The sequence below is a fragment of the Magnolia sinica genome, chromosome 14 (genome assembly GCF_029962835.1).
Source record: "Magnolia sinica isolate HGM2019 chromosome 14, MsV1, whole genome shotgun sequence".
Classification (NCBI taxonomy): Eukaryota; Viridiplantae; Streptophyta; class Magnoliopsida; order Magnoliales; family Magnoliaceae; genus Magnolia; species Magnolia sinica.
Genome location: NC_080586.1, coordinates 74,465,719 through 74,493,323, shown reverse-complemented (window position 1 = coordinate 74,493,323; position 27,605 = coordinate 74,465,719). Strand labels below are relative to the sequence as shown.

The 27,605-nt window shown below is 41.5% G+C and overlaps 1 protein-coding gene across 1 annotated transcript; it reads left to right on the top strand.

Annotated features, from left to right (window-relative positions):
- LOC131226208 (WAT1-related protein At4g08300-like) lies at positions 1–27,605 on the top strand. Its single transcript, XM_058221974.1, has 7 exons — positions 1–350; positions 970–1,032; positions 1,929–2,045; positions 24,028–24,256; positions 24,572–24,730; positions 25,227–25,378; positions 26,944–27,605. The coding sequence occupies exons 1-7, from the start codon at positions 148–150 to the stop codon at positions 27,134–27,136; spliced, it is 1,116 nt and encodes a 371-aa protein (XP_058077957.1). The 5' UTR covers positions 1–147; the 3' UTR covers positions 27,137–27,605.

Here is a 27,605-nt window from a genome sequence, read left to right as displayed (position 1 = left end):
TTTTTTGGAAGTCGGTCAGGAGAAAGGATAACTCACAGCATGGAGGGAGGGCGGAGGAGTAAGACCCAAATCATTTCAACGTTATATAAGCAGTTGGCATGCTGCTTGCGTTGTATTCATGCATGCTGAGGCCATACAACACATACAATGGGTTGTAGGGGTGGAATAGGAGCCATTTTCAAGAGATTCAAGCCACACCTTCTCATGGTTTTCGCTCAATTTGGCTACACATTCCTTTACTTCCTCTCAGAAGCTTCTTTTAAACATGGAATGAATCCTCACGTTTATGTCACCTACAGACACCTTGTAGCTGGTGTTGTCATGTTTCCTTTTGCCTATTTCCTTGAGAAGTGAGTGCAACTCTCTCTCTCTCTCTCTCTCTCTCTCTCTCTCTCTCTCTCTCTCTCTCACAGAGGTAATCTGCAGCACAGTGCCAACATAGTACGTGTGTGCAATCCGAGCCACTCATCAGATGGATGTCCACCATATTCGCCCAAAAGTCAACAAGATCCACTCATCAAGGGGGTCACATGGGTACAGCGAATATGGATCATTGGTCATCTTTTTTCCCACCATCCATCCTTTTCGCACCCATATCACCGATGATTGAGCTTGCCATCTTCAGTGGCCCATATCTGATGAATGGCCCAGATAATGCACATGTGCGGATAAGTATTGGATGCTGGGAAGCTCTGGTTACGTGTGAGGACCATATTTCGGGGATCAGACCCTCAATCTGAGGGGTCTCATCTTCGATGGAGGATCCCCAGAAAATCAATGCTAACCCTTGGAAAAGCGTTCATCTAATGGCCAATGCTGTGAAAATCACCCTTACTAAACAATCATAGGCATCCAATGGTTGGATTCAAAATGAACGGTTGATAATAAAGTATACCTGTCCAATGAGGGAGGAGAAGTTATGTCCAGCTACAACATGTTAACTACTGGTTTTACATGTTTTCGTTGCAGAAAAACAAGGCCAAAGCTCACACTCGCATTGTTTTTGGAGATATCTGTACTCTCACTTTTTATGTGAGTATCCACATTCCAATTTACATGAATACTATGCTTAATTGACGACTATAATAGGGTCAGATACTGATCGGACGGTCATCATTAATATCCAAAATAAACATGTGTGAAAAATCCAAGCCGAACATATGATGCATAACGGCTCAAAAATCGGATTGGTGTCATACATACGTCGTACGTGGACAGAAAATGTGGGCCATTGGCCTATCGATTTTAACATGTATATTTTCAGAGCGCTGATTAGGTGAGGAAGGGTAACAGCTTACAGGTGAGGCCCTGACCGTGGGGCCCACCTTGATGTATGTGTTGTATATCCATGCCATCCATCTGTTTTTAAAGAGCATGGTCTTAAAAATGATACAGATCCAATCTCAAGTGGACCACACCGCACCAAAGTGGTCGTGCTTGAACGCCCAACATTAAAACCTTCTTAGGGCCCACTGTAATGTTTATTTACTATCCAACCTGTTGGTAAGGTCACATAGACCTGAATGAAGGGAAAATACAAATAACAGCTTGATTAGAAACTTTTGTGGCCCCCACTTTTTGAATGGTGGGAATTCAATCCATATTATGTGGTCCACCTGAGATTTAGATCTGCCTCATTTTTTTCGAAAATGCTTAAAATAAGCTGACAAAATAGATGATCGGCATGGATATACAACACATATATCTAAGTGAGCCCCATGATTAGGACCTCACCCACTAATTAAGCTGTTAACCCTGCCTCACCGAATCTGGTCCATATTTTCAATACCTATCAAAGCTATTTTTGGACCACAGTACATCTATGGCAGGCCCATAAATGACATTGGAAACAAACAAGCGATTGCACCATATGATTTGCTTTGGGTTGAAAGAGGAATAACAGATTAAATGGAAAATTTTGATTACAGGGTCAGCTTAACACTAAACATGTACTTTACGAGCTTAAGATACACATCTCCGACGTTCGTGGCAACCATAGTCAACACCATCGCTTCACTGACATTTTTAATGGCAGTCCTTCTCAGGTGGGCATCACCTTCATCTGAGCCTCTCCCTTCATTTTTACTTTCTTCGTCATCATCAACTAAGCTTTATTTCAATTAATTGAGGTCCACTACATGAATTCTATTTCACTTTAATCTATGTATAGGTTGATTATAATCAACCAGTATTCTTTCATCCTTTACTTTCTTTCCAATAATTTTATTTTCAACAGTCACAAGTTTTTTATGTGTAAATATGTGAAGTGCACTCCCGTAGTACAGGAACTACAGGGATACTTGGTAGATGCGTGGCCCACATGATCCATGCATAAAATCGAAGTACTTGGTCACACGCATCAACAGATGTTACCCGAAGGGTCCTAACATTATAGGTTGATCCACCAATCAGGTGTATCTTACCGCAAGGACCAAGTTGACTAAACGTAATACATCAGGACGTGGAGCAACCACATGCCTATCACAAAAAGTTTGAGGAAATCGACAAATTTCAATATAAATGGTCCGATGGATGGAGATTCAAATTTAGACGAAGAGCTTGCTGACATTATTTTGCTCAATTTGATCGCAACCAGAACAATTCGATTTTTGGAGTTTTAGTCCTGGACGTTTTTGTGCCCTTCCAATCGATAGATTGATAGAATACAAAAAATTGTGCATTTTTTTAATTTTATTTCCTTATTTTTTAAGTCTTCTTTAATTACATGTTAGGCTTTATTTAAAGTTATTTAAGCATGCAAACTCATTTGTTTTAGATAGCTTTTAATAAATTTCTCAAAAAAAAAAAAAAAAATTGGTTAATTTTCTCTCGTGGATTCAAGAAACTTCTTTTGTAGATTCAAGAGACACTTGTGGATTTAATGTGTTTATCATTTGTGGAAGACGGTGATCATCCTTATCACGCCTTTCTCTATGTCAATTTGGTATCATAGCGAAATTTTTCCTCGAATCGATGACCTCTAATAATGGATTGGGCAACAATTCCATGGACGATGCTCCATGGAACTCTCCTTTAATAGTGACAACTTTTAAGGTGGCACAATGGGAAAATCAACAAGTCATACAAGGACTGTAAACTGCTCTTGACCGCATGATGGAGGCCTTAGGGAGGCTCTATGTTCATGGCGATAATCCGCATTCCATAGGCATTGGAAGTCGCAATCATGCTAATCGAGGGGCGATGCCAATGGAGAATCATATGATTATGCTTGAGATGTGGGATCTAGCGACAAGGAGATCGATGACATGATTTTCCAACACCCCAGCCAAAGTGGTAATTGGGTATATCGAATGGATCAAGAATTTAAGATGAAAGTCGATCTTCCTAGTTTCAACAGCCAACTCCACATTAAGGACTTTCTCAATTAGCTGCTTGAAGTCGAGCGCTTTTTCCACTACATGGACATCCCTAAGAGAATAAGAATAAACTTATGACTTACAAGTTAAAAGATTGAGCTTCGGCCTGGTGGGAACAACTTCAGCTCACGCGGACGAGACAGATAAGGGCACCAATCTGCATGTGCTATTGAATAAAATAACTAATACGCATGCGATTCCTCCCCAATGATTATGATCAGGTATTGTTCCTACAATACCAAAATTTGCGACATGGTAGTTGAACAATGAGAGATTACACATATGTGTTCTACCATTTGGTAGTGCTAAACGATTTACTAGTTGAGATTGAGTCACAATAACTAGCTTGATTCAAAGGTGGTTTGCATGTTGCCATCCAGGTTTGGGTTCAGATGAGACCCGTCTGAATGATGAATAAATTGATCTAGCTGGATACCTGAGTGAAAGCACAGATTGAGCAATCCAACACATGAGCCTATCCTACTAATAGGGTAGCTATTATGGGTCCTTCATAGGAAGCCACACATGCCAAGGGAAAAGAACCTGTAGGGGGCGTCCTCAATCTCCTACACCCATGAACCAAGAGTTAGGGAGCAGGCAAACGAGACCCCAAAGGGCCGGAACCATTGCTGTCAGTCCGAGTAGGATTCTGAACCCCTTCGATCGACCAAGGCCAGACCATTATTATCGATGTGGCCAACCGAGTCACTTATTAAACATTTGTCCTCAGCGACAGGTGACTAATTTTTCTATTAATGATGGAAGCGTTGAAAATGTAGAGGAAGACCCGGATGTTGATGAAGCAAAACACATCGTGGATGATGAAGTGGATGAAGCATATTGGGTTTCGCAAAATCACGGTAAGTCCCTAATAGTAAGATCGTTATTGTATGCGCCGAAGAATGCGGTACACCCATAGAAACATAACATCTTTCGAACTAGGTTTACAATGAATCAAAAAATATGTGATGTGTTATATATAGTGGAAGCAGGGAGAATATCGTCTCCAAGGTTATGGAGATAAGTTGCAGTTGAAAATAGAAAGACATCCCTCCCCCATACACGACCGGCTATATTAAGAAGGTCAGGGAGACAAAGGTAACTGAATAATGCACTATCTCTCTTTTAATTGGTAAACATTATAAGAACAAAGTAGTATGCGATATATTTGACCTAGAGGCCTGTCACATACTACTTGGTTAGCCGTGACAATCAGATCATGATACCACTTATAGAAGAGGGGATAATGCATATATTTTCATTAAGAACGGCTAAAAAAAATACTCACTCCTATAGACCCAAATGAGTAACCCAAAACTTCCAAAGTAGATGACATTCTCTCCTAGCTATATGAGACTTTATGGAGGAATTTAAAGAGATAAGACAAGTCTATGTATTAATTGTAAATGGCAAATATGTAAAGTTCATGATTATTCCTGAGAAACTGAAACCATTGTTCTAAGAATCAAAGGCAATCTAACCCTTCTTGATGGATTGCCTCACATGCGAGATATATAGCACCATATTAACCTTGTCCCATGGGCTAACTTACCCAACAACCCTCATTATCGGATGAATTCGAAAGAGTGCGATATTTTGCAATAATATGTAGAGGAATTGATTCATAAGGGTCTAGTGCGAAAAAGTATGAGTTCATGTGTTGTACCAACTCTATCGACTCTTAAAAAGGATGTGAGTTAGTGCATATGTATCTATAGTCGTACAATAAACAAAATAACCATAAAGCACATATTTTCTATACGACGACTGGACGATATGTTCGACATGTTATAAAGGGGGCAAAAATGTTTTCTAAACTAGATTTGAGGAGTAGATACCATCATATCCGTATTCGGCTAAGCGATGAGTGGAAGACATCATTTAAGATCAAGGAAGGTCTATACAAATGGTTGGTCATGCCCTTTGGGCTCTCAAATGCATCTAATATGTTTATAAGGGTGATGACCTAGGTTCTGAAACCATTCATTAGTCGATTTATGGTAGTTTATTTTGATAACATATTGATATATAATTAGGACGAAGCCAATCATGTGGAACATCTCAAACAGGTGCTTCGAGTGCTCATAGAGAACAAGTTGTACCTCAATCTAAATAAGTGCAGTTTTATAATAGAAAGCCTAATTTTTTTTAGATTTGTCATGACATCCACAGGCATCCATGTGAATGATGAGAAGGTGAAAGCCATTAGAAAATGGCAGGTTCTGACGACATTCATGAAGTGCAAAATTTTTACAAGTCGGTGACGTTGTATCGTCAGTTTGTGAGGAACTTCAGTACCATCATGGCATCGATCACTGATTGCATGAAGAAAGGACATTTTTAGTGGACTGATGAGGCTGATAGAAGCTTTGCTATAATTAAAAGGAAGTCCACCACTGTGATCCTCATAGTCTCCAACTTTGATAAATTATTTGAAGTTAAGTGTGATGCTTCATATGTTGGCATTGGGGGTGTGTTGTCTCAAGAGGATAGACCGATGGCCTTCTACAGCGAGAAACCTAGTGATGCTCATAAGAAATGGTCGACGAATGAGATAGAATTGTACGTAGTGGTTCAAACCTTGTGCCATTAGAAGCATTACTTGATTCAGCGGGAGTTTATACTCTATACAGACCATCAAGTCCTCAAGTTTATTAACAGTTAGGCAAACATTAACATTGTGCATGCTAGGTGGATTTCTATCTTACAGAAATTCACATTCGTACTGAAGCATAAGATTGAGTAGTGACAAAAAGGTGGCTGATAGACTTAGTCGACGTTCAATCGTGTTGGTCACAATGAGCAATGAGGTTATCGGGTTTGAGTACCTCGAGGACCTATATGCAAAAGACAACGATTTCAAGGATGCGTGTATTAGATGCCAAAAGGGTCAGTCCAGTGACATCTGTATTCAGGATGGTTTCATTTTCAAAGGAAATCAATTATGCATTCTACAAAGTTCGTTGCGAGAGCATATTATCCAAGAGCTACATGCTGGTGGCCTTAGTGGTCACCTAGGGCGAGACAAGATCATAGTTTTCTTAGATGAGTGCTACTATTGACTATAGTTGAAACATGATATGGGAAAAGCGGTGCAGCGATACCATACGTGTCAGCTATCCAAGAGCGGTCATAAAAGATGGGACTATATACTAAATTGTCTATTCCTAACAGTCCTTGGGAGGATTTGTTTATGGAATTTGTGTTAGGTCTCCTGTGGACCAAGCGTGGAATGGATTCGGTGTTTGTGGTGATTGATAAATTCTCTAAGATGACTCATTTCATACCGTGTAAGAAGACCCTCGACACTACACATGTCACGAATTTGTTCTTCTGAGAGGTTATTCAACTACACGGAGTTCCAAAATCCATCACCTCAAATCTAGACACTAAGTTCCTCAGTCACTTTTTCATGACTTTGTAGAGGTGATTTGACAATAAGCTACAGTTCAACAATGCATATCATCTACAAACAAATGGGTAAACCGATGTGGTAAATCATACACTCAAGAACCTTATATGATGCATCTTTACCTTCGCTCAAGTGAAATTTGCGTTTAACAATATACAAAATCGTTGCACTAGCAAGTCGTCATTTAAAGTTGTGTATGGACGAGTGCCTGAGCATACTCTTGATTCAGTTTCATTGCCCAAGCTACTAGGTATGAGCACCGCAGAACATATCATAGACTGAATCATAAGTGTACACACTAATGTTCAAGCCTAGTTGAAATAATCCAACCATAAGTACAAGGGAAGGGCTGACACACATCAGCACTTAAAGGTATTCAATGTGTGTGTCAACATTATGGTTCACCTATGCAAGGAGAGATTTCCAACTGGAACTTACAACAAGTTGAAGAATAAGAAGATCAGACCTGTACCTATATCATGGACAATGCATATGTCAATCTCATGCATATTCAATGTGTTAGACATGTACAAGTATTATGAACCAAAATCAAAGGATAACTCAAGGATAAGTTTTTTTTCCAATGGAAGGGATCTTATTAGTACATGGAGCAAGCATGTACCTATCACAAATGGACCAAAAGAAGTTCAAGAAAGAAATCAACAAATTTCAGCATAGTTAGATTGATCGAAGTCGATCGAGCAGGCCAATCAAGTCAATCGATGGAAATTTAAATTTAGATGAAAAGCTTGCTGGATATTATTTTGCTTAGTTTGATCGATCGACGATTCAATTGATCAAAAAAAATTCAATTTTTGGGTTTTAGTCTCTGGACGTTTTTGTGCCCTTCGGATCAATCGACCAATTGATCAACGGAATGCGAAAATTTACATGTTTTTTCAGTTTTATTTCCTTATTTATTTAGGTCTTCTCTAATTATATCTTAGCTAGTATTTAATTGAGGTTATTTAAGCATGGAAAGTTGTTTGTTTTAGATAGTTTTTAATAAATTCAAGTGCTTATTATTCAAGGAAGACGATAATCGTCCTCATCATGCCCTTCCCTGCAACAAGTCCACCCTTGATTTGTGTGTAGGAGTTGCCCGTGTCATCTATGTGAAATTTTAAGTCATTCAAAACCTTTATCTGGTTGGATGAAGGGTCATAACAAGAACTAGGCTATTTCAAACTCTTGTGTAAATTAGGGGTGGTGTCTCCTCTTACATTTTGTCATGTGTTGTGGCTCACTTGATTGTTATATTAGGCCTAATCTACTACATGCAAGTAATATGATATGATGTGAGGTATCTAATGAGCAGGTAAGATGACCTTAATGCATCACATGGCCCCACATCTACCTTGCACCACCGTTTACTGTGGTAGTAGTACCACTCTAGCGCACACGTGTTAGTTTACATACATATTTATACATAAATATGTGTAAGAGAAGTTCTCACACGCAACTACACCACACAAGATGAATGAAGCGGAGGGAAGCTGGACGGAAGTTCAGCATCATCGTCAACGGAGCAACTTCATCTCTCCCCATTCTCTCTTCGTAGCCAACATACTGTTCGACTGCTCGAAAGTGGACATCAGGCCCTTGTTGGCAAAGCTTGGAGTCATATCAGACATCTTCACTGCAAGACTCCAAAACTTAAAGAGAAATAAGGGTTTCGGCTTCGTCAGATTCAAGCACAAAGAAGACGTGTCTGCAGCCATGGCCAAGCTTTAAGGTTTCAACCTGATGGGCCAAACCATCCTCATTCAACACGCTCATCCAAACAGGAGATATCATCAGCAACATAGCTCAGTCCCCAAACCCCCAATACCAACGTCGCCCCTAGCTCCGATCCCTTGTCCAACCATCTCAGGCCTACACACCATCAATCCACCTACATTGATCCCAACCCACCTCAACAACCATCTATACAAGGGACCCTCCCTATCCATGTGCCTCCCTGGATCCCTAACTCCAGGAGGAAAGAACTAGCTCATGCCTTGATAGGTGCGGTAGCTAATCCTACCCTCTCAGTTCCTACCCTGCCAAACTCTTTAAGATCCTCTCCATTTAGTGCATCTGGGGTGGAAGTAGCATCGGACCAATCCTTTCTCATCTCCTTCCATACCAGGGCAGAAGTGGTTACTTTTGAGTGGATGAATCTCTTTCATCAGGTTGTGGGTCTCTGCTCCATCTCTCCATGGGTACCCTCGACAGTTTCCACAAACAGAGGTATATGGATCTGAATCCAAGGGATTCCTCTTCATGCTTGGAGCAAACCTACCATCGAATAGATAGCAAGCAACTTTGGAATAGTCATGGACATTGACCCAATTACCCTCTCAGCCTCCTTCCTCATGTTTGCTAGGGTAAAGATCCTCCCCTTTCCTGGAGCGGTACTATCATCATCCCCAGATCTGGAGGTAGAACGTTTATCCTTCTTGATAATCACGACAGTAGAAACAACATCCTACATCAAACAATGGCATGCCACACCCTTCAGCAAGTCGCTTCTGATCATCAACAGGCACACTCAGAGAATAGAGAGCTTCCTTCTGACCCCACCCTTCGAGGACCAGCCATCCAGCCTTGTCAGCCAAGCACAGAACCCCTAACAAACCAACCTAGTTGCAAGGAGACCTCGAGTCCTAATCGGCAACCTACAGGTACTCGACAATATGCCTCTATCAGTTACCACAGCTAGAGCACCCTTCCCAGCACCCTAACTGAGGCCGAGCCTCAACCCAACATCTTAGACCCTCCTACCAATGCCCATCCATCTAGCCCCAACCCATCCCATCTAGGACATAATACCATTGTCAATCCCACTCACAACCACTCCACCTTCCCATCCCAACCCTAACTTCACTCCTATATGCCAGAACAGAACCCACATCATTGTTCAATACCCAATTCTCCATCTACATCACAGCATACTAACCTAATCATTCCCAATCATAGGCCATCAATCAACCACCAATCCATAAGCCCTTACAATCCCTCTAGTTCTGGCATCATCCATCAGTGTCAAACCTCTACCCCTGCTTACCATTAATCTAACTTCCTCAACTAGATCCAACTCAAGACTCCCTCTGACCCATACAACCTCCATCCCTCCTCGCAGCAACCACTACAGCAAAACCCCATATCCACACCATCCCCAATAACCCAGTGTCCTGACTATCCTAGCCTAATCCCTGACAATTCAGCCACTCTCGCTCACCACACAAATGAAGTCTCAGCCCAAATTATCCAAACCAGAGACAATCATTTTGCTAGTTTCGAGAGATGGAATTGGCCAGAAGAGGACCCGATAGCCACGGGTAGGATTTGCCTTATTGATGACGATGAAATCTCATCTCTCTATGGTTAAGACTCCCAATCCGATCCACCATGGCCCTCAGATCCTCCAATCTCTCCATTAGCAGATCTCCATCTTTGGGTCGATATTAGGGCTCAGCATGGCCTTGTTCCATCCATCATCCAACCGCTATCTCTATCATCCATGTTAGCAAACCACCACTATTCTAAACACGTACGCAACAGCAAGAAAGCACCATGTAGGAGGAAGCTTCGTCTTGCTTGGCTAAGGAGAAGGGTCATGATAGAAGGATGTGTTTCAAATGCCTAGTATCCTATCTTAGAATGTGTGTGGAGTTGGAAATAAGCCAACTCTTAGGTTTCTGAAACGGCTTATCCAATCTAGAAGAATCGATCTCCTCTTGCTACAAGAGCCAATGATTCATCCCTCTAGGAGGAGAGCAGTCGCTACCACCCTGGGTTTTCAGCAGACTATTGAAGACGAGTTAGTTGTAGGTAAGATTTAGATTCTTTCTAACCATTCTTTATTTGTACACAGTGGCAACATCCAAGCAAAGTATCACCATTCAAGTTACAACCGAGGAAAGCAACATATCAATTCTTATCACAACTATCTATGCAGCGTGCAAGAGGCGCGAAAGAGAATCTCTTTGGGAAGAAATCCTTCTAATATCTAGGTCAATGACTAGCCCATGGCTTCTATGTGGTGATTTTAACACAACCGTCAGCTCTGAAGAAAGAATTGGGGGCAACTATCCCAACACCAGGAGCATGGAAGACTTCGGGACAGCCATTAGCAATGCTGGCCTATTAGACGTAGGTTACATGGGATCGAAATTCACCTGATGCAAAAATAGATCCAGGCTTAGCAGGTGTTGGGCTAGGCTAGACATGATGTTATTCAACACAGCTTAGCTGCAATCATTTCCAAGCAGCAAAGTTGAACACTTGCCTCGACTCTTCTCTGATCATTCCTCTCTTCTCCTCACGTTAGAACAACCAGTAGCCTCAGGGCCTATTCCATTCAGATACCAAAATATGTGGACACTTCATGAGGATTTCTACAATCTAGGTAAAGAATCATGGGCACATGTGGAGCAGGCTACCCCCATGCTTCGACTATTCCTAAAGATGAAGAGGCTCAAGACCACTCTCAAAACCTGGAACAGCTCTGTATTTGGGAAGATTTTTCAATTTGTCAAATGTGTTGAAGATGAGGTGAACAAGTTAGAATTCAATGTCATCCAGTCTAGATCTTATGAGGACAGGGCTAAGCTGAACCTAGCTCAATCTCGTCTTAAGATGGCCCTTCTCCAAGAAGAGACATATTAGAAACATAAGTCCAAAGTTACGTGGCTGAAAGCTGGAGATAGGAATATTAGATTTTTTCATGCATCTGTGATATACGGAAGAAGAAAAGCATCCATCACTTCCATCCACCTTGCCTCAGGTTCCACTCTTCACTCAGATTTAGATATTAGAGTAGAAGTCGTCAGGTATTTTTCTAAACTCTTCTCATCTGAGAACCACATGCCCCTCTAGATCTGCTCCTTTGTATCCTTGATCTAATATCAAACCATATGAATTCCATGCTAATGCGACCTCCAACCTTAGAGGAGGTCAAAGCCGCAGCAATTTTCATCCCTGTCGATAGCATGCCTAGCCCAGACGGCTTCTTAAGAGGCTTCTTGTAACATCTCAAAAAATCCGTACAAAGACCCGAGTGCCACCTCAAGTAGAAATCACTAAGGACCAAATCCTTTAGAAATTAGACGAGAAATAGCTAAGTGTTAAACCAGATTTCTTATGAAATTAGCACTAATCGTGTTAAATACGATCGGTAAGACCTAAAACTTATAGAATCATGAACTCTACTTTACCCTGAAATCTAGAATCATCTCTAAACCCGTTTGCTCTTGGAAGCACCTTGAAACTCCATATCGGACCTGGACCGCGTGTCGACAGCCTAATTACTGCTAAACCATACTATTAGGACCGCATTCCTGGACTTGACAACCATCTCGAAAATCAAGTCCTAATAGTATCCAAAAACACACAACTTGAGCACGGAGCGAAGTGTGTGAGAAACGTGAATATCTTTAGAAAATGAACTAGGACTTAAGTGAATTGAGTCGTTTCGCTTGCAGGCTAAATCTAAGGATTCAGACCGTCAAAATCTTACCTAATTACACCCTCGGATCAGGAAAAATTTTCAACACATGTCAGTGTACTTGTGGCCTTGATCGAGTATCGGTGACCGTTGAACTGAAAAGTAGTCCGACACGGTCGATCTGTAAACCTGATCAGACCAAAAACTCAACTTGACCTAGATCCAATGTCAGAGAGCTTAAGTCTGACCGCACGTAAAAAATGGACCTCCAGAAGTGCTCCGTTAAGCCGAAACAGATGGGTTTTGGCTATAACCTAAGTATACCATGACCCTGGGGCAATTCTGATCCCGTTTTTAGGTAAGAAAATCTAACCCTAATCTGTTTTAGGGTTTCAAATAGAGTGAAGGATGAATTAGCTAACCTATTTCATATGTTAGGTTGTCGTTGTGCCGTAGACGCCAAATTAAAGAACGAACTGAATTCGTTACGAGTTTACCGGCGAAAGGTGCGGACTATAAGTGTTTAGGTTATGATTTTTAAGGCTTTCAATGTCAGTTAATGATTTATGACTGACTTGATTGCTATCACATGCTTAGAAACGATGTTTCCCGTACTTTACACATATATATGAACTATGTTAAATATAGTGAAATCCATGTGTTTGTTGATATGCTGGAATGAATATGGAATTATGATTCGTGCTTGCCATGATTATTGATTGTAAATGCATGATCGTTGTATACGTGGCATCTCCTTTGTGAGAGGATTTGCTATAATATGTGTTTTAACTAAGTTATTACATGTATGTTATATGTGTAGTCTAAGTGTTTGATAAAATGCCTGAATGTGAAAATACTTGTTTAAATGCATATAATAAGGGTATTGGGATAGGATTCTTAATCCCTTTAACTATGGTTATAATATCCTTTATATAAACATATCTTACTACTATGTGCGTTATGGATGAAATGTCTATGTATGATACTATGTGTAGTATGTGTTTATTAAATTACTCAAGTACGAGTTATACCTGATTTCTATTGTCACATGCTGTTTTAGATTACCATACGTGAATGCTATCTTTGGAATGTGATTGGGGCTACAACGTAGTCCAAGCAATCGGTAATGGTTTACGATAGGTGGTTGTACTACTTAGCCACGATAGACACGCCCGATAAATCTGAGTCGTACGCTTCTAGTCGACAGTGGTTAAGCCACGCGGAATGCTTGCGCGCTCCATGTCAATCGGCTCGACATATGCTCGTACCAGTCGAGCTTGTCAAGCAACCCGGTTGGCCCGATATATGTTCACCATGTATGGACGCCACTGTTTGAATATAAGGTATCAACTTACCAGTATCAAAACCCATTTAACCTTGGTACATCGATCCGCTAAGACTCATGAGCCGGGTATAGTGGTATGGGATACCGTGGTCGTGCTGTCAGCCTACGCTAGGGTAACGAGCCTCCCTGTAGTGACCAGTGAGCAACCCAAACTCGTGAGCTGAATACGGTGGTATGGGACACTGTATTCGAGCTGTCGGCCTACGATCAGGTGACGAGCCTGTAGTGACCTCGAGCATACACTAAAAACTACGTTAAGGTGACGAGCCTTTCCATAGTAAATTAGAGTATAAACCAGGCCTATGCTGACGATGACGAGCCTCTCCGTAGTGACTTGAAAACCATCTATCGTATGTGGCTACTAAGATTGACGACCCTAGATGGATCAATGTTTGGGTTATGATATAAAGGGAGGTGTCTTAGTTTTCCAATCCTAATATATGAAAAGGACTAATAAGAACTCGGTAATCACACTCATAACATCGCACTGCATGCACCTTTGGCATTGATGTTAAGCACAGAGGAAGGGGTGGATGTCACGACTGTAAGAGGAAGATCGCAGAGGAAGTGCAGGTGAAGGCATGCATCATTAATACATATCATATTTGCATTAACCAAAGTACTTAAGGATGTTTGGTTGTATTGCTTTATCATTACTATTTGATTGAATTGATAACATGTTAACCTTTGCTCTATAGCTCCACTGAGTTTATCACTCACTCCCACGTTTTGGGACGGTGTTGTACACACCAACCAGACTCTATCTTAGCTGCAGGTATTGGCGATGCTTATGAAGCAGAGCTGAACTATTTCGATGATGAGCAGGAGTTCTCCTATATACAACTCTCTGGTAGGTCTCTGTAGACCTGGAGTTGCGCTGTCGGGGCTATGGAGTATTGGACTAGATGACATTACACATTACCATCTTGTATATTTTGAGAATTTACATGTAATTATTGACCTGATAAAATGATCATACTCTGGAGACCTACGATTACTTATACATTTTATATACCTATTACAGTCTTCCGCTTGCCTAAATTAATCGTCTCTGGAGTATGATATGTTGTTTTGGCTTAATCTCATTCATGTTTAATGTGCTAATACAGACAACATTTAACCATCATTATCTATATTGCATAAGTGATGCGTTGGAACTCGGGAGTTGAGCTCCTGCTTGACCCCTGATTTTTAGGCGTTACACTTCTTCACATCATGTTGGGACATTATTAAGAACGACATCCTTCTAGAAGCTATCGACTTTTCCAACGAGACCAAATCCCAAGATCTTTTCGCCGTAGTTCGATCTTCCTCATCCCAAAGAAGCTAAATGCAGCCAGCTTTGTACAATGCAGGCCCATTAGCCTCTGCAACTGTATCCAAAAGATTTTCTCTAAGTTCATTGCTTTTGGGTTGTCCAACCTCCTTCCAATAATCATTTTCAGAGAGTAGATTGCCCTCACCAAGGACAGATCCATTGCGCAAAGCATATCAATAGCCTCAAAGATGGCCTTCGTAAACAGGAAAACTATTGGGGGCAACATCATCTTCAAGCTGGACATGGAGAAGGCTTACGATAGGATGTAATGGAGCTTCATTAGGGAGGTTCTTCTATCATTCAATTGTAGCCCAAAGTAGATTCGTTTAGCCCAACAATGTTGGGAGGACTGCTGGTTCTCTATAATCATTAATGGAAGACCTTTTGGCTTCTTCCAATCATTAGGGTCCTTCGCCAAGGAGATCCCCTCTCCCCGGGTATATTTATTATCGCGGTGGAGGTCTTAAGTAGAGGATTTAATCGTCTTTTCCTATTCGAGACCCGCCTTCCTTACAAACTCCTCAGGGATAACACTATTATAACCCACCTATTATTCGCTAATGATACGATTATCTTTCTTAATGGCAGGATCTCTTGGATTCGCTCCATTCTCTCCTTCATTCAATCCTACGAGAGAGGATCGGTCGGGCCAGAGAGTCAACGGGTCAAAGAGCTGCTACCTCCTCCCCAAAAAGGCTCCAATTAGGCGGGCGAGGCATGTTGAGATGTGGAGCCACATCTGGGGGCCGTACGACCGGTCGTGGCCCCTGCTCGACCGGTCCTGCAGCCCACACGACCAGTCGTGGACTGGCTTGACTCAAAATCCAGTGAGCATCAATTTTGGGTTTTGAGGTGCTTAACTGGTTGTGGCCCATGCACGACCGGTCGAGGGGTCCTCTCGACCAGTTGTGCAGGCTGCTCGACCAGTCGAGGTTACGCAATTCGTTTCCAGATTTGATGTGGACTGCAGATTTTGGAGTCAGTTTTCACAGATGTGCAAAAGGGACTTGCCTTAATTATAAATAGGGGTCCCTAGGAATTTTCTAGGTATGATGGGAAATAATTCTAAGGTGTTGGCAAAGGGTTTTCTCTGTATTTTCAAGGGAGAAGTTAGTATATTGCCTTGTAATCTTCATTTTTCTTTATAGTGAAAGTTTGCATCCATAGTTTTTTACCCTAGTTTGGGGTTTTTCCACGTATATCTTGTCTTCTAGTTCGTTTAGATTGCTTTGATCTGTTTCTAGTTTATATTTCTTCTTATTTATCGTTTGTGGGTGAGACCAGAGATTAGATCTCGGTTCACTGTGTTGTTGACGTGCTGCGCAACAATTGGTATCAAAGCTATTGGTTTAGTTCTATTGGGAGCGATGACGGAAGAAGGAAAAATTAGAATTGAGAAGTTTGATGGTTCAAACTTTGCCTTCTGGAAGATGCAGATGGAGGATTATCTATATCAGAAGGATCTCTATATTCCTCTAGGAAGAAAAGAGAAGAAACCAGAAAAAATGACAGATGATGAATGGTTTTACCTGGATAGGAAGGCTTTAGGAACGATCTGACTCTCTTTGACTAAGAGCGTCGCCTTTAACATATCCAAGGTGAAAATAACAAAAGAATTAATGGAAGCTCTAGCCACCATGTATGAAAAACCATCAGTGTCCAACAAGGTTCATATTATAAAACATCTATTCAACATGAAGATGTCAAATGGTGGGAGCGTGGTCGAACATCTAAACAAGTTCAATACAGTCACAAGCCAGTTGGAATCCGTTGGCATTATTTTTGAGGATGAGGTCAAGGCGTTATTGATCTTGTCTAGTTTGCCAAACAGTTGGGATGGTTTGGTAATTGTTGTGAGCAATTCTTCAAGGTCGACAAAGCTGAAATTTGATGATGTGGTCGGTTTAATTCTCAGCAAAGAACCTAGAAGAAAGGCATCAGGAGTTTTAAGGGATTTAGGGAAAGCTCTAGCAGTTGAAGGAAGAGGAAGATCGTTGAACAAATGAGGGAAAAAACACGGGCATTCTAAGTCGAGGAAGAACTTTAAGGGACCCAAAGACAAAAACTGGTGTTGGCGTTGCAGCAAAAAAGGGCACATGAAACGTGATTACAGGGCACTCAAGAAACAGGAAGGAAGCTCTCAAGGCGGGAAGGATTCAGTGAATCTATTTAAGGAGAGTGACACAGAGGTGTTGATCTTGTCTCTTGATGTGAGGAATGAGTCTTAAGTTATAGACTCGAGTGCTTCGTTTCATGCCACTTCGAGAGATTCTACTTGGGTGATGATGAGCCATGTAGTATTGTTGGAAAGGAGGACGTTCATGTAAATCAAAAAGACGGAACGATTTTGAAATTGAAGGATGTTAGACATGTACCGAGTTTGAAACGTAACTTGATCTCAGCGGGGTAGTTGGCCAATACCGGTTACGTGACGACATTCACCAGTGATTCCTGGAAGATCACAAAAGGTGCCTTAGTGATATCTCGAGGCAAGAAAGAAGGAACTTTGTATGTGACTTCATGATCATATAGTTCACTCACAGTCGCATCAACTGGAGTGAATGGGCAGTTATGGTATCAGAGGTTGGGACATATGAGTGAGAAAAGGATGAAAGTGTTATTGTCAAAAGGGAAGCTACCAGGGCTAAAGTCTATTGACTTGAAATTCTGCGAGAACTGCATGTATGGCAAGCAGAAGAGGGTAAACTTCAAGAAGATGGGACGCGCTCCCAAGATGCATCTATTGGAGCTTGTACACACTAATGTGTGGGGACCGGCATAGGTATTATCTCTTGGTGGCTCACGTTATTTTGTTTCCTTTATTGATGATGTTAGTAGAAAACTGTGGGTTTATTTCTTAAAATATAAATCTGATGTATTTGATGTATTTAAGAAGTAGAAAGTTATAATAGAAAACGAGACAGGTAAAACAGTAAAATGTCTCAGATCTGATAATGGGGGAGAGTACTGTGATAATAGATTTGAGGAGTATTGTGTAGTAAATGGAATCAAACATCAGAAAATGATTCCAGAGACACCACATCAGAATGGTGTGGCTAAGCGCATTAACAAGACCATCCTTAAGCGCGCCAGGAGCATGAGGTTACATGCAGGGTTGCCCAAGACCTTTTGGACAGATGCTGTAAATACTGTCATATATCTCATCAATAGAAGTCCCTCAGCACCATTGGATGATGGGCTACAGAAGAAACGTGGACCGGGAAAGAAGTGAACCTTGCACATCTCAGAGTATTCGATTGCACTTCATATGTTCACATTGATGCAGAGCACAGAAACAAGCTGGATGCAAAGTCCAGGAGGTGCAGGTTGATAGGTTATGGGCAGCATGAATTCAGTTATAGGTTTTGGGATGCGGAAAACAATAAAATCATCAGAAGCGAGGACATAGTCTTCAATGAAAAAGTGATGCATAATGATAGTGTAAAGAAAAATAAGGCCAAAAAAAGGAATTCATAGAGATGGAAGAGTTACCGAACACCGGTGTTACAGCGCCACAGGATAATCATGCATAGGAGCATTATGAGGCAGAGCCGCATACACCAGTTGTGAGGAGATCTACTCGGGATAGGAGACCCACGGTCAATACTTACCCTTCTAACATTATCTACTGCTAACAGATAATGGTGAACCAGAGTATTTTGAAGAGGCATTACAATCGAATACACGAGTTAAGTGGGAGCAAACCATGGATGATGAGATGGACTCTCTTGATTCTAATCTTACATGGGAGTTAATCACTCTACCCAAGGGTAAGAATGCTCTTCATAACAAGTGGGTTTACAGACTAAAAGAGGAGCACAATGGTTCAAAACAGTACAAGGGGAGATTGGTTGTGAAAGGGTTTCAATAAAAGGCAGGTATCGATTTCACTGAAATATTTTGACTTGTGGTAAAAATGTCTACGATTCATATGGTCTTAAATATGGTGGCTACAGCATCTAGAGCAGCTACATGTTAAGACAGTCTTTCTTCATGGGGACCTTGAAGAAGAGATATATATGCATCAGCCGACAGGATACGTAGCATCAGGAAAAGAAAACAATGTGTGTAGACTGAAAAAGAGTCTATATGAACTGAAACAGGCCTCGAGGCAATGGTATAAGAAGTTCGACAGTTTTAAGTCGGGAAACGGTTTTAGGAGATGTCATGCAGACCACTGTTGTTATTTGAAAAAGTTTGATACATCATACATCATCCTTCTTCTGTACGTTGATGATATGCTTGTGGCCGGTTCAAGCATGAAGAACATCTCAGATCTCAAAAGACAACTGTCTAGAGAATTTGCCATGAAAGATTTAGCAGCTGCAAAACAAATCCTAGGCATGAGAATAAAGTGTGATAGGGAAAACAAGAAATTAGTTTTGTCACAGGCAGAGTATATAGCCAAGGTACTTGATCGATTCAATATGGGAGGTGCTAAGCCGGTTAGCACTCTATTAGCCAACCACTTCAAGCTATCTAAGGAGCGAGGTGCAAAGACATAGGAGGAATGGGACTACATGGCTAAAGCCCTATACACGTCAGCTATTGGGAGTCTCATGTATGTTATGGTAAGCACGAGGCTAGATATTGCTCAAGTAGTGGGAGTTGTTAGCAAGTTCATGAAGAACCCCAGGAAGGAACATTGGGAAGCTATGAAGTAGATCCTTAAATACCTAGTAGGTACTAAGGACGTAGGGTTGTGCTATGGTGGATCGAAAATCAAGCTACAAGGCTACGCGGATTCAGATTTTGCAAGAGATATCGACAGCAGAAGAAACACTACAAGTTATGTCTTTACTTTGGGTAGTGTTGCAGTCAGTTGGGTCTCTCAGTTACAGAAGATAGTATCTATCAGTACGACAAAAGTAGAATATATTGTAGCTACAAAAGTGTACAAGGAGATGGTGTGGATGTAAGGTTTCATGAAAAAGTTGGGTAAGCAGCAAGCAGATTGCAAGCTGTATAGTGACAGTCAGAGTGTAATACACTTAGCTAAAAATTCAGTCTTTTATTCAAGGACCAAGCATATTGCCATCAAATATCACTTCATACGCTCGTTACTGGAAGATGGATCGATTGTTCTGGAGAAGATTCATACAAGTGAGAATCCTGCGGATATGCTGACCAAGGTGGTCACACGGGAGAAGCTGAAGCTCTGTTCAGCTTTGATTGGTCTTCAGGCTTGAAGACAGGGAGGTGGTGCACTCCAGATGAAAAGACGAAGGTTTATGGTGATGTGTTTTCAAGTGAGAGATTATTGATATGTGGAGCCATATCTGGGGGCCGCACGATCGGTCGTGGCCCTTGCTTGACCGGTAGTGCAGCCTACACGACTAGTCGTGGAGTGGCTCAACTCAAAGTCCAGCGAGCATCAATTTTGGATTTCGAGGTGCTCAACCGGTCGTGGCCCATGCATGACCATTCGAGGGGTCCGCTCGACCGGTCGTGCAGGCTGCTCGACTAGTTGAGGTTACACAAATTCGTTTCCGGATTTGATGCGAACTGCGGATTTTGAAGTCGATTTTCACAGAGGTGAGAAAAGGACTTGCCTAAACTATAAATAGGGGTCCCTAGGGCTTTTCTAGGTATGATGAGAAATAATTCTAAGGTGTTGGCAAAGAATTTTCTCTATATTTGCAAGGAAGAGGTTAGTATATTGCCTTGTAATCTTCATTTTTCATCATAATGGAAGTTTGCATCTGTGGTTTTTTTACCCTAGTTTGGAGTTTTTCCACGTATATCTTGTCTTGTGGTTTGTTTGGATTGCTTTGATCTGTTTCTAATTTCTATTTCTTCTTGTTTATCATTTGTGGGTGAGACCGGAGATTGGATCTCCTTTCACTGCGTTGTTGGCATGCTGCGCAACAAGGCAGATGTCTCATCTCGCTGGCTTCCAACAATCCAATTTTCCCCTCACTTACCTCGGAGCTCCACTAGTCAAAGGAAAAGTCCGATACCAGCATCTTCTGCCTCTCATCCACAAGATTGAGCAACGAATAGTGGGATGGAGGGCCAAGCTTCTCAACCTAGCTGCTAAACTGGTGCTTATCAAACATGTCCTAAGTAGCATCCCAATGCACATTCTATCAACCCTCTACATCCCGAAAAGAGCCTGCCATCAGATTGAAAAGATGCTAGCCTCTTTCTTTTAGGGAAACTCGGAAGCTGACAACCGATGAGACTGGGTTAGATGGAGTGGTTATCCAATCAGCGATGGTGGGCTAGGCATCAGAAGACTAGTGGATGTTATGTAAGCCTTCCACTGTATGATGGATGGAGGCTTCTTAAAGGAAAATCTGTGGGCCAAGCTATTCAATGCTAAGTACTTCTCTAGATTCATTAATGGTAGAAGCCAGGCCAACATTGGAGGTTTGAGCATATGGATACAAGTTAGAGGCACACTCCTTTTCTGCATTCTCAACTCGAGATGGTTGATTGGCGAAGGAAATTAAAGTTAACGGCATCTTTCTCTCCAACAGACAAGACAAACTAATTTGGAACCTCTCGCCTTCAAGGAAGTTCACTTCAAAATCTACTTGGAACGCCATCCAAGCCTCCTGTCCCATTCAACCCTGGACCCATTAGGCCTAAAACAAGTACCTCCCTCCAAAGCTCGGGATTTCTTTAGAAAGTGATGCATAGAGCGATTTCGGTAGACGTTGCAGTCCAAAATATTGGCATCAGCTTGGTGTCTATATGCGAATGTTGTGTGAACCCCCGCCCAAATCATGAAGCGATGGCCACTGGCAGCCAACAAACCCAGTCAGCCCCTTTCCCAACCTCTAGCATCCAGGCCAATGCCATCAAATTTACCCTATTTCCTCTCCCACCTAAGGCACATCTCCTAAACCCCAACACCTCCTCTCAGTCCTCCTAGCCCCCTCTTATCATCCCAGCCATCACAGCAACTCCATCTTCACTTCCCTCTCTTTCAACCCATCCACATCTAACCTTCATGGCAACTTTCCCTATGGCCCATTTCTAGTAGAACGGGCTGGCCCCTCTAAGCGATACTCCCCCTCCTAACTTCATCAACTGCACCCCAATTACCCTCACACCCCCTCAGTGCGGAGAACCTCGACCACCTTCTTTGCAATGGTCTGGTAACATCCCAAGTCCCAAGTTTGGAGCTTCTTCGCCCAACTATTCAAGGTCAATTTCATTTAGGGGAAACCTACTTCACTTCGGATCCATCAGTGGATGATGGTTGCCAGAAAATCCTCCTCTTGGAAGCTTATTCGCGGCCTCATTCACCCTCATATTATATGGGAGCTATGGCTTGGCAGAAATGTTGCCAGATTCGACAATCGCCCTATTTCAGTAGGCTCAACTATCGCCAAAATCACAAATTGGATCAGCGATTTACTCTCTCAACTACCTCACTTGGACATCTCTTTCGCTCAAGGGATGCCCCTCGGGTGATCAATGGAAATGGATATGTATTCCCCTTCTATCATAGATAGGACCCAAATTATCACTTGGCGCAAACCCCCTTTTGGATGGGTCAAGCTGAATGTGGATGGTTCAACTAGGGGTAACCCGGGCGAGGGGGGTGAAGGCGGAATTTGTAGAGATCACCATGGCAATTTCATATAATAGATATGGTTAAGTGTCTAACACAGTTGTAGAGGCCCATGCACTGGTTGATGGCTTGACCCTATGCAGAGATAAAAGCCTGTCTCAGATCATGGTAGAAATGGATTCTCGAGTGATTTTCGATGCGGTGGTCAATCCCAACAAATTCTATAGTTGGAACATATGATACTATTTGGGAATAATTCAACAGCTCACCCAGGCCCTCAACATCCGTTTCTCTTTCACGCTTAGGGAAGGTAACTTTATAGCCGACGGCCTAGCAAAATTGGCAAGCATGAGCACCCCAAACACGCTTTTCCTTGTGTCGAGTGACCTTCGAAGGCCCATAAGAGGTTCCATACTTCTTGACAGATCTAGCCTTGGCCAGATCAGGCATTCCAGACCTAAAACAGGGGTCAGTTGACTCTGTTTTTACACATAAGCCTCCCTACGCCTCGCGCTGGGGACGACCTCTACCCGTTTCCTACCCCATGCGCAATGCAAAAAACTTCTGGGTGGCTATCTTCAAGTTTGGTTGGAGGCTATTGTCTGTTAGCGCCAAACCAGTAGCTGATTCCAACTTCTGCTTCTTTCCTACCACAGTTTTTTTTTTTTTTTTTTTTTTTTTTTTTTTTTTTCCATATGATAGGTGTGGCCTGTCTCCCTGTGGGACCGGCCCAAATCTCCCTGATGTATATTTTCCTTTATCAATATATAGTTGGTGAATCCCACCTTTATCAATAATAATAATAATAATAATAATAATAATAATAATAATAAGTTCTCACACGCAACTAATATTTAAAAATAAAAAAGTGCAACTAGTTGCATGTGGAGCCCACCATATACAATGCTGTATGACATCCAATCCATCATTCAACATGGTTGCCCTCACGAAATTTGAATGGCTAGAACTCACATCAATCCAGCCACGTGAGGCCACAGACAGAAGCAATGGACAACCACCCTGCAAGAACCTTGGAATTTGCACAATGGCTCACTTGGTGGTTGCATCATGGCCTCCCTTTTTCATCATGGCCCATCATGTTAGATGAGTTGGATGCATGGTAGGCCCCACCTTCGGTGCAACCTTCATGTGTATACGATTTCATATGGCAATGGCCCAGTCCTAGCTCCCCTGTAAGCCAGGCTTGGGCTGATGATGAATATTGGCCTGGTCTAACTATCAAGTGGGCACATTGTAATTTAAGGACACTAGTTGGATCTAGGTCATGTCTTCAATGATCTGAACTGTTCATTCATTGGAGCTCACGGCAGTTGGAGGATACCAAAAGAAAGAAATGCTAGATTTAGACTACTACTACTACTACTACTACTATATATATATATATATATATATATATATATATATATATATATATATATATATATATATATATATATATATATATATCATTTAAATATTTTCCTTACATGGTGGCCTGTCCCTACGGGCTCTCCGGCCCAATAATCCAAAGGAATGGCCCATCCTGAATTTATTTTTATACATTGTTGCCAACAAGGTCAAATTAGTTTTGATGAATTTCATTATGCAAATTGATTTAGATTGGAGAGCCTGGATTGGAACACACGTGGGATGGCAAAGGTTGTTGGGACCCTGATTTCATTGGCAGGTGTGATGGTCATGACACTATATCGAGGACATGTTTTTAAGAATTTAGGAGATGCTCTTATTCACATCCAAGGAAGTACTACCATCCACGAAAATTGGATAAAGGGATCCATTCTTACAGTCTCAAGCTGCATCACATGGGCTTTATCGTACATCATGCAGGTGGACTCTCTCTCTCTCTCATATTAACGGGCTAGGAATGCAGACCCAAACCAGCCCAGTCGTCAATTGGGTTAACCAATTCAGGCCTGGGCTTGACATAATGGGATCAATCCAACAGTGCTGGGCCTGATATATTTTGGTACAGGGCCAACCTGTCCTGTTTCTAACCTTAATCAACAATGTTCCCACCATTTGGACTGTCCAGATGTATGATTATTGGGTGCATTTTATATCCCCTAATTAAGAGATTTCTGAACTTTAACCAGCATTAACAGAGGTAGAAAATGTGATGTACGTGGTCCATGGGTAGTGCAGGCAATCACATTGAAGAAATATCCGGCCCATATTTCACTAACAACGTGGATGAGCTTCGTTGGTGGGGCCCAATCAGCTGTTTTCACAGCATGCATAGTACACGAACCCAAGGCGTGGGCCGTTGGATTCAACATCGACCTCTTGAATATCCTATATTGTGTAAGTAAATTTTATGAACTATATATATATATATATATAGAGAGAGAGAGAGAGAGAGAGAGAGAGAGAGAGAGAGAGAGAGAGAGAGAGAAGTGCACCAACATGGGTACACGTGACTAGTCCACTTTACAAGGGACTCCTTGCAGCTGTGAAATCCAAGCCGTTCATATTGTGGACCTGCAGAGTAGATGTCATGCACCAAAAATACAGTCCCCTCACACATTAACCTGTGGACCACAGCTGCATTGATCTGGGCCAATTCGTTAAGTTTCTAGAGGACTCCGAGAATGATGCTTGTCATGAATGTATCATGAGGCCCGCATAAGAACATCTGTATTGTACATGCATGAGGTGCTTGTTTACCATGATCAAGACCATTGATTCTGTGAGCCACCGCATACATGGGTCCCGTCCATGTGGTGGCCCACCAAAGCGACGGTCTTTACAATGATTATTTCAAATTGAATTTTAAATTTCAACGTTAATTTGTTTGCAGGGAATAGTAGTATCGGGTTTAATATACTACATACAACTATGGTGCAATGAAGAAAAAGGACCCGTTTTTATACCCATGTTCTACCCTCTTTCTACCATATTCGTCGCAATAATAGCATACTTTGTTCTTGGTGAGAAACTTAGCACAGGAAGGTAAGCTCTTCTGGGGGTTCTATCAGGCCCACCTTTCAATGATCTAGATTATATTCCTATTCAGGGTGCCCACCATGGATGCTTATTAAACAAAAAATCTCCTCCATTGGACATCCCAAATTGGCCGACCATTTCTCTTTGAATATGGGCCCTTGGCTATATTCTATTTTTAACCCATTAATTTCTAGGCCATTTATTGGATGGATAAGATTGTTCAAAGAAGTGTGTTTTTACAACACCCATTCATGATGATGCCCAACAGATGAGAGGTGTGGATAACAGAGATGGACCCCCTCCTTTTTTACAATTCTGGTGAATACACCTTTATTATCATCTGGATACACTACCTACACCTGCTTTTTATTTTTAATAAATTTACTGTCTTCTCTACATTTTGTGATATAATAGTACAAATATATTATTGACCTGCATTGCCCCTATATATATATATATAGTGATGCTCTTTCAGAGTTGTTAATATCTTATTCTGTTTATCAACCGCATAGGGTAAGAATAAATTATTTGGTACATATGATCATGTACAATTAAATACTAGACATATAATCATTTTTATTTTATTTTTTTTAACAAAAAACCGTTTCGATTCAAGACATATAATCATATATTGGTGCTTGAAAATGTGCAGAGTGTAATGCATGCAGAGTGTTTAAATATATACAATGGTACTCAGCATGTGTCAGGCTCTAAAAAACAATAGAAGTGTAAAAGGTTGAATGTAACATATTTGCATTACTTGAAGATGGACAGTGATGCTTGTGGCACATTAGCACCTACAAGAGCAAGGCTCCACCATGTACTATAACATGGATTAGCTCGTCTCTACTTTTATTTTTTTAGGAACAAGGAAAGATCACAAAACATAGAGAACATGTCCATGCTTTTATGTGGTTCCATGCAATGGATCAAGTTAGGACCCAGTCAAAATCAGCCCAAGCTCAACAATTTACTCAATAGGCCAATAATTCTTGCCCAAACCCGGCCCCAAACCATTGCCCTCTTACCAAACCCGATCCAATTAAAAATTCATTGAGCCCAACCCATTTAGATGTAAATGGGTCTGGTCAACTAATCATATCCAATCCGCTACGACCTAGCTAAAATGTAAGAATGGAATATGACACTATGGCTATACACACAATTAGCTCAAACAGTGGATATGTACATGCAAAAAGGTATATGTACAAATTTCTTCTTATTTTGTATCAGGTTTTGGATTGGGCTGGGTCAACTCATCTAATTCAATAATAACCTATATGGCTGGGTTGGGTTGGGTTGGGTCGTGTAGGGCTCAACCTAAGCTGAAACCATTTACTGAAAATGGGTCAAAGTCTAGCCTAGGCCTGATCTACTCCCCATGTAGCTTTCCCCAAACGCACCCTAAAAATGAGTTAGGCCAATTGACCTATCACCACCCTAGTTGTAGATAAAGCATCGATAAGAGCTTGTCCTTTACCAAACAGTTAGAGGCATAGCTTTTGCTGCGACTAAAAAGCACATTACTTGTTGTTTGGCCTATCCTAACAGATTTTATTGAATTTGTTTAGCATATTGGGAGGTGTTATTATCATAATTGGACTCTACTTGCTATTGTGGGGCAAAGAAGGAGATCATGTGCACCAGATGAAGTCTCAAGAGCCCTCCTCCTTATCTTGTGAAGAACCAAAGGAAGGAACCCATGATAAAAGCATTCACTTAGGTGGAGAAGGAGATAACTTGAAGACATCCCTGGAGGTCTAAATATTGCCGTACTGCAAGGGAAAATTATCAAAATCTATATGATAATTGATCATCTACAGCAAGTGGCACCATAGCTTGTCATGCAGGCATGTCTTTGCCAATGACATGCTGCTTGCATTGGACATCAGAGTCATGCTAATAATGGGCCTCATTATAAAGATCTCTTATATCCAAAAATCAATTATAATCTGCACATCAAATGGGCCACAACTAAATTTTGAATCCTGACCCTAGTTTACATTTTTTTTCTAATGATGTGGCCCACCTGATGATGGGACTGGCTTGTTTTTGTCCTCACTGATCTTCACAGTGGGGCTTAAAGTTAGCATGGTATAATTGTCCTACTCAAGTACAAAGTTGGTAGGAAAACATGCCTTCGTGACAAGTTATGGTCTATCTATAGATGATCAATATCCATTGGGTAATGTAAGAAATTAGTTGTATCACTAAACAGCTATGTATCAAAAAA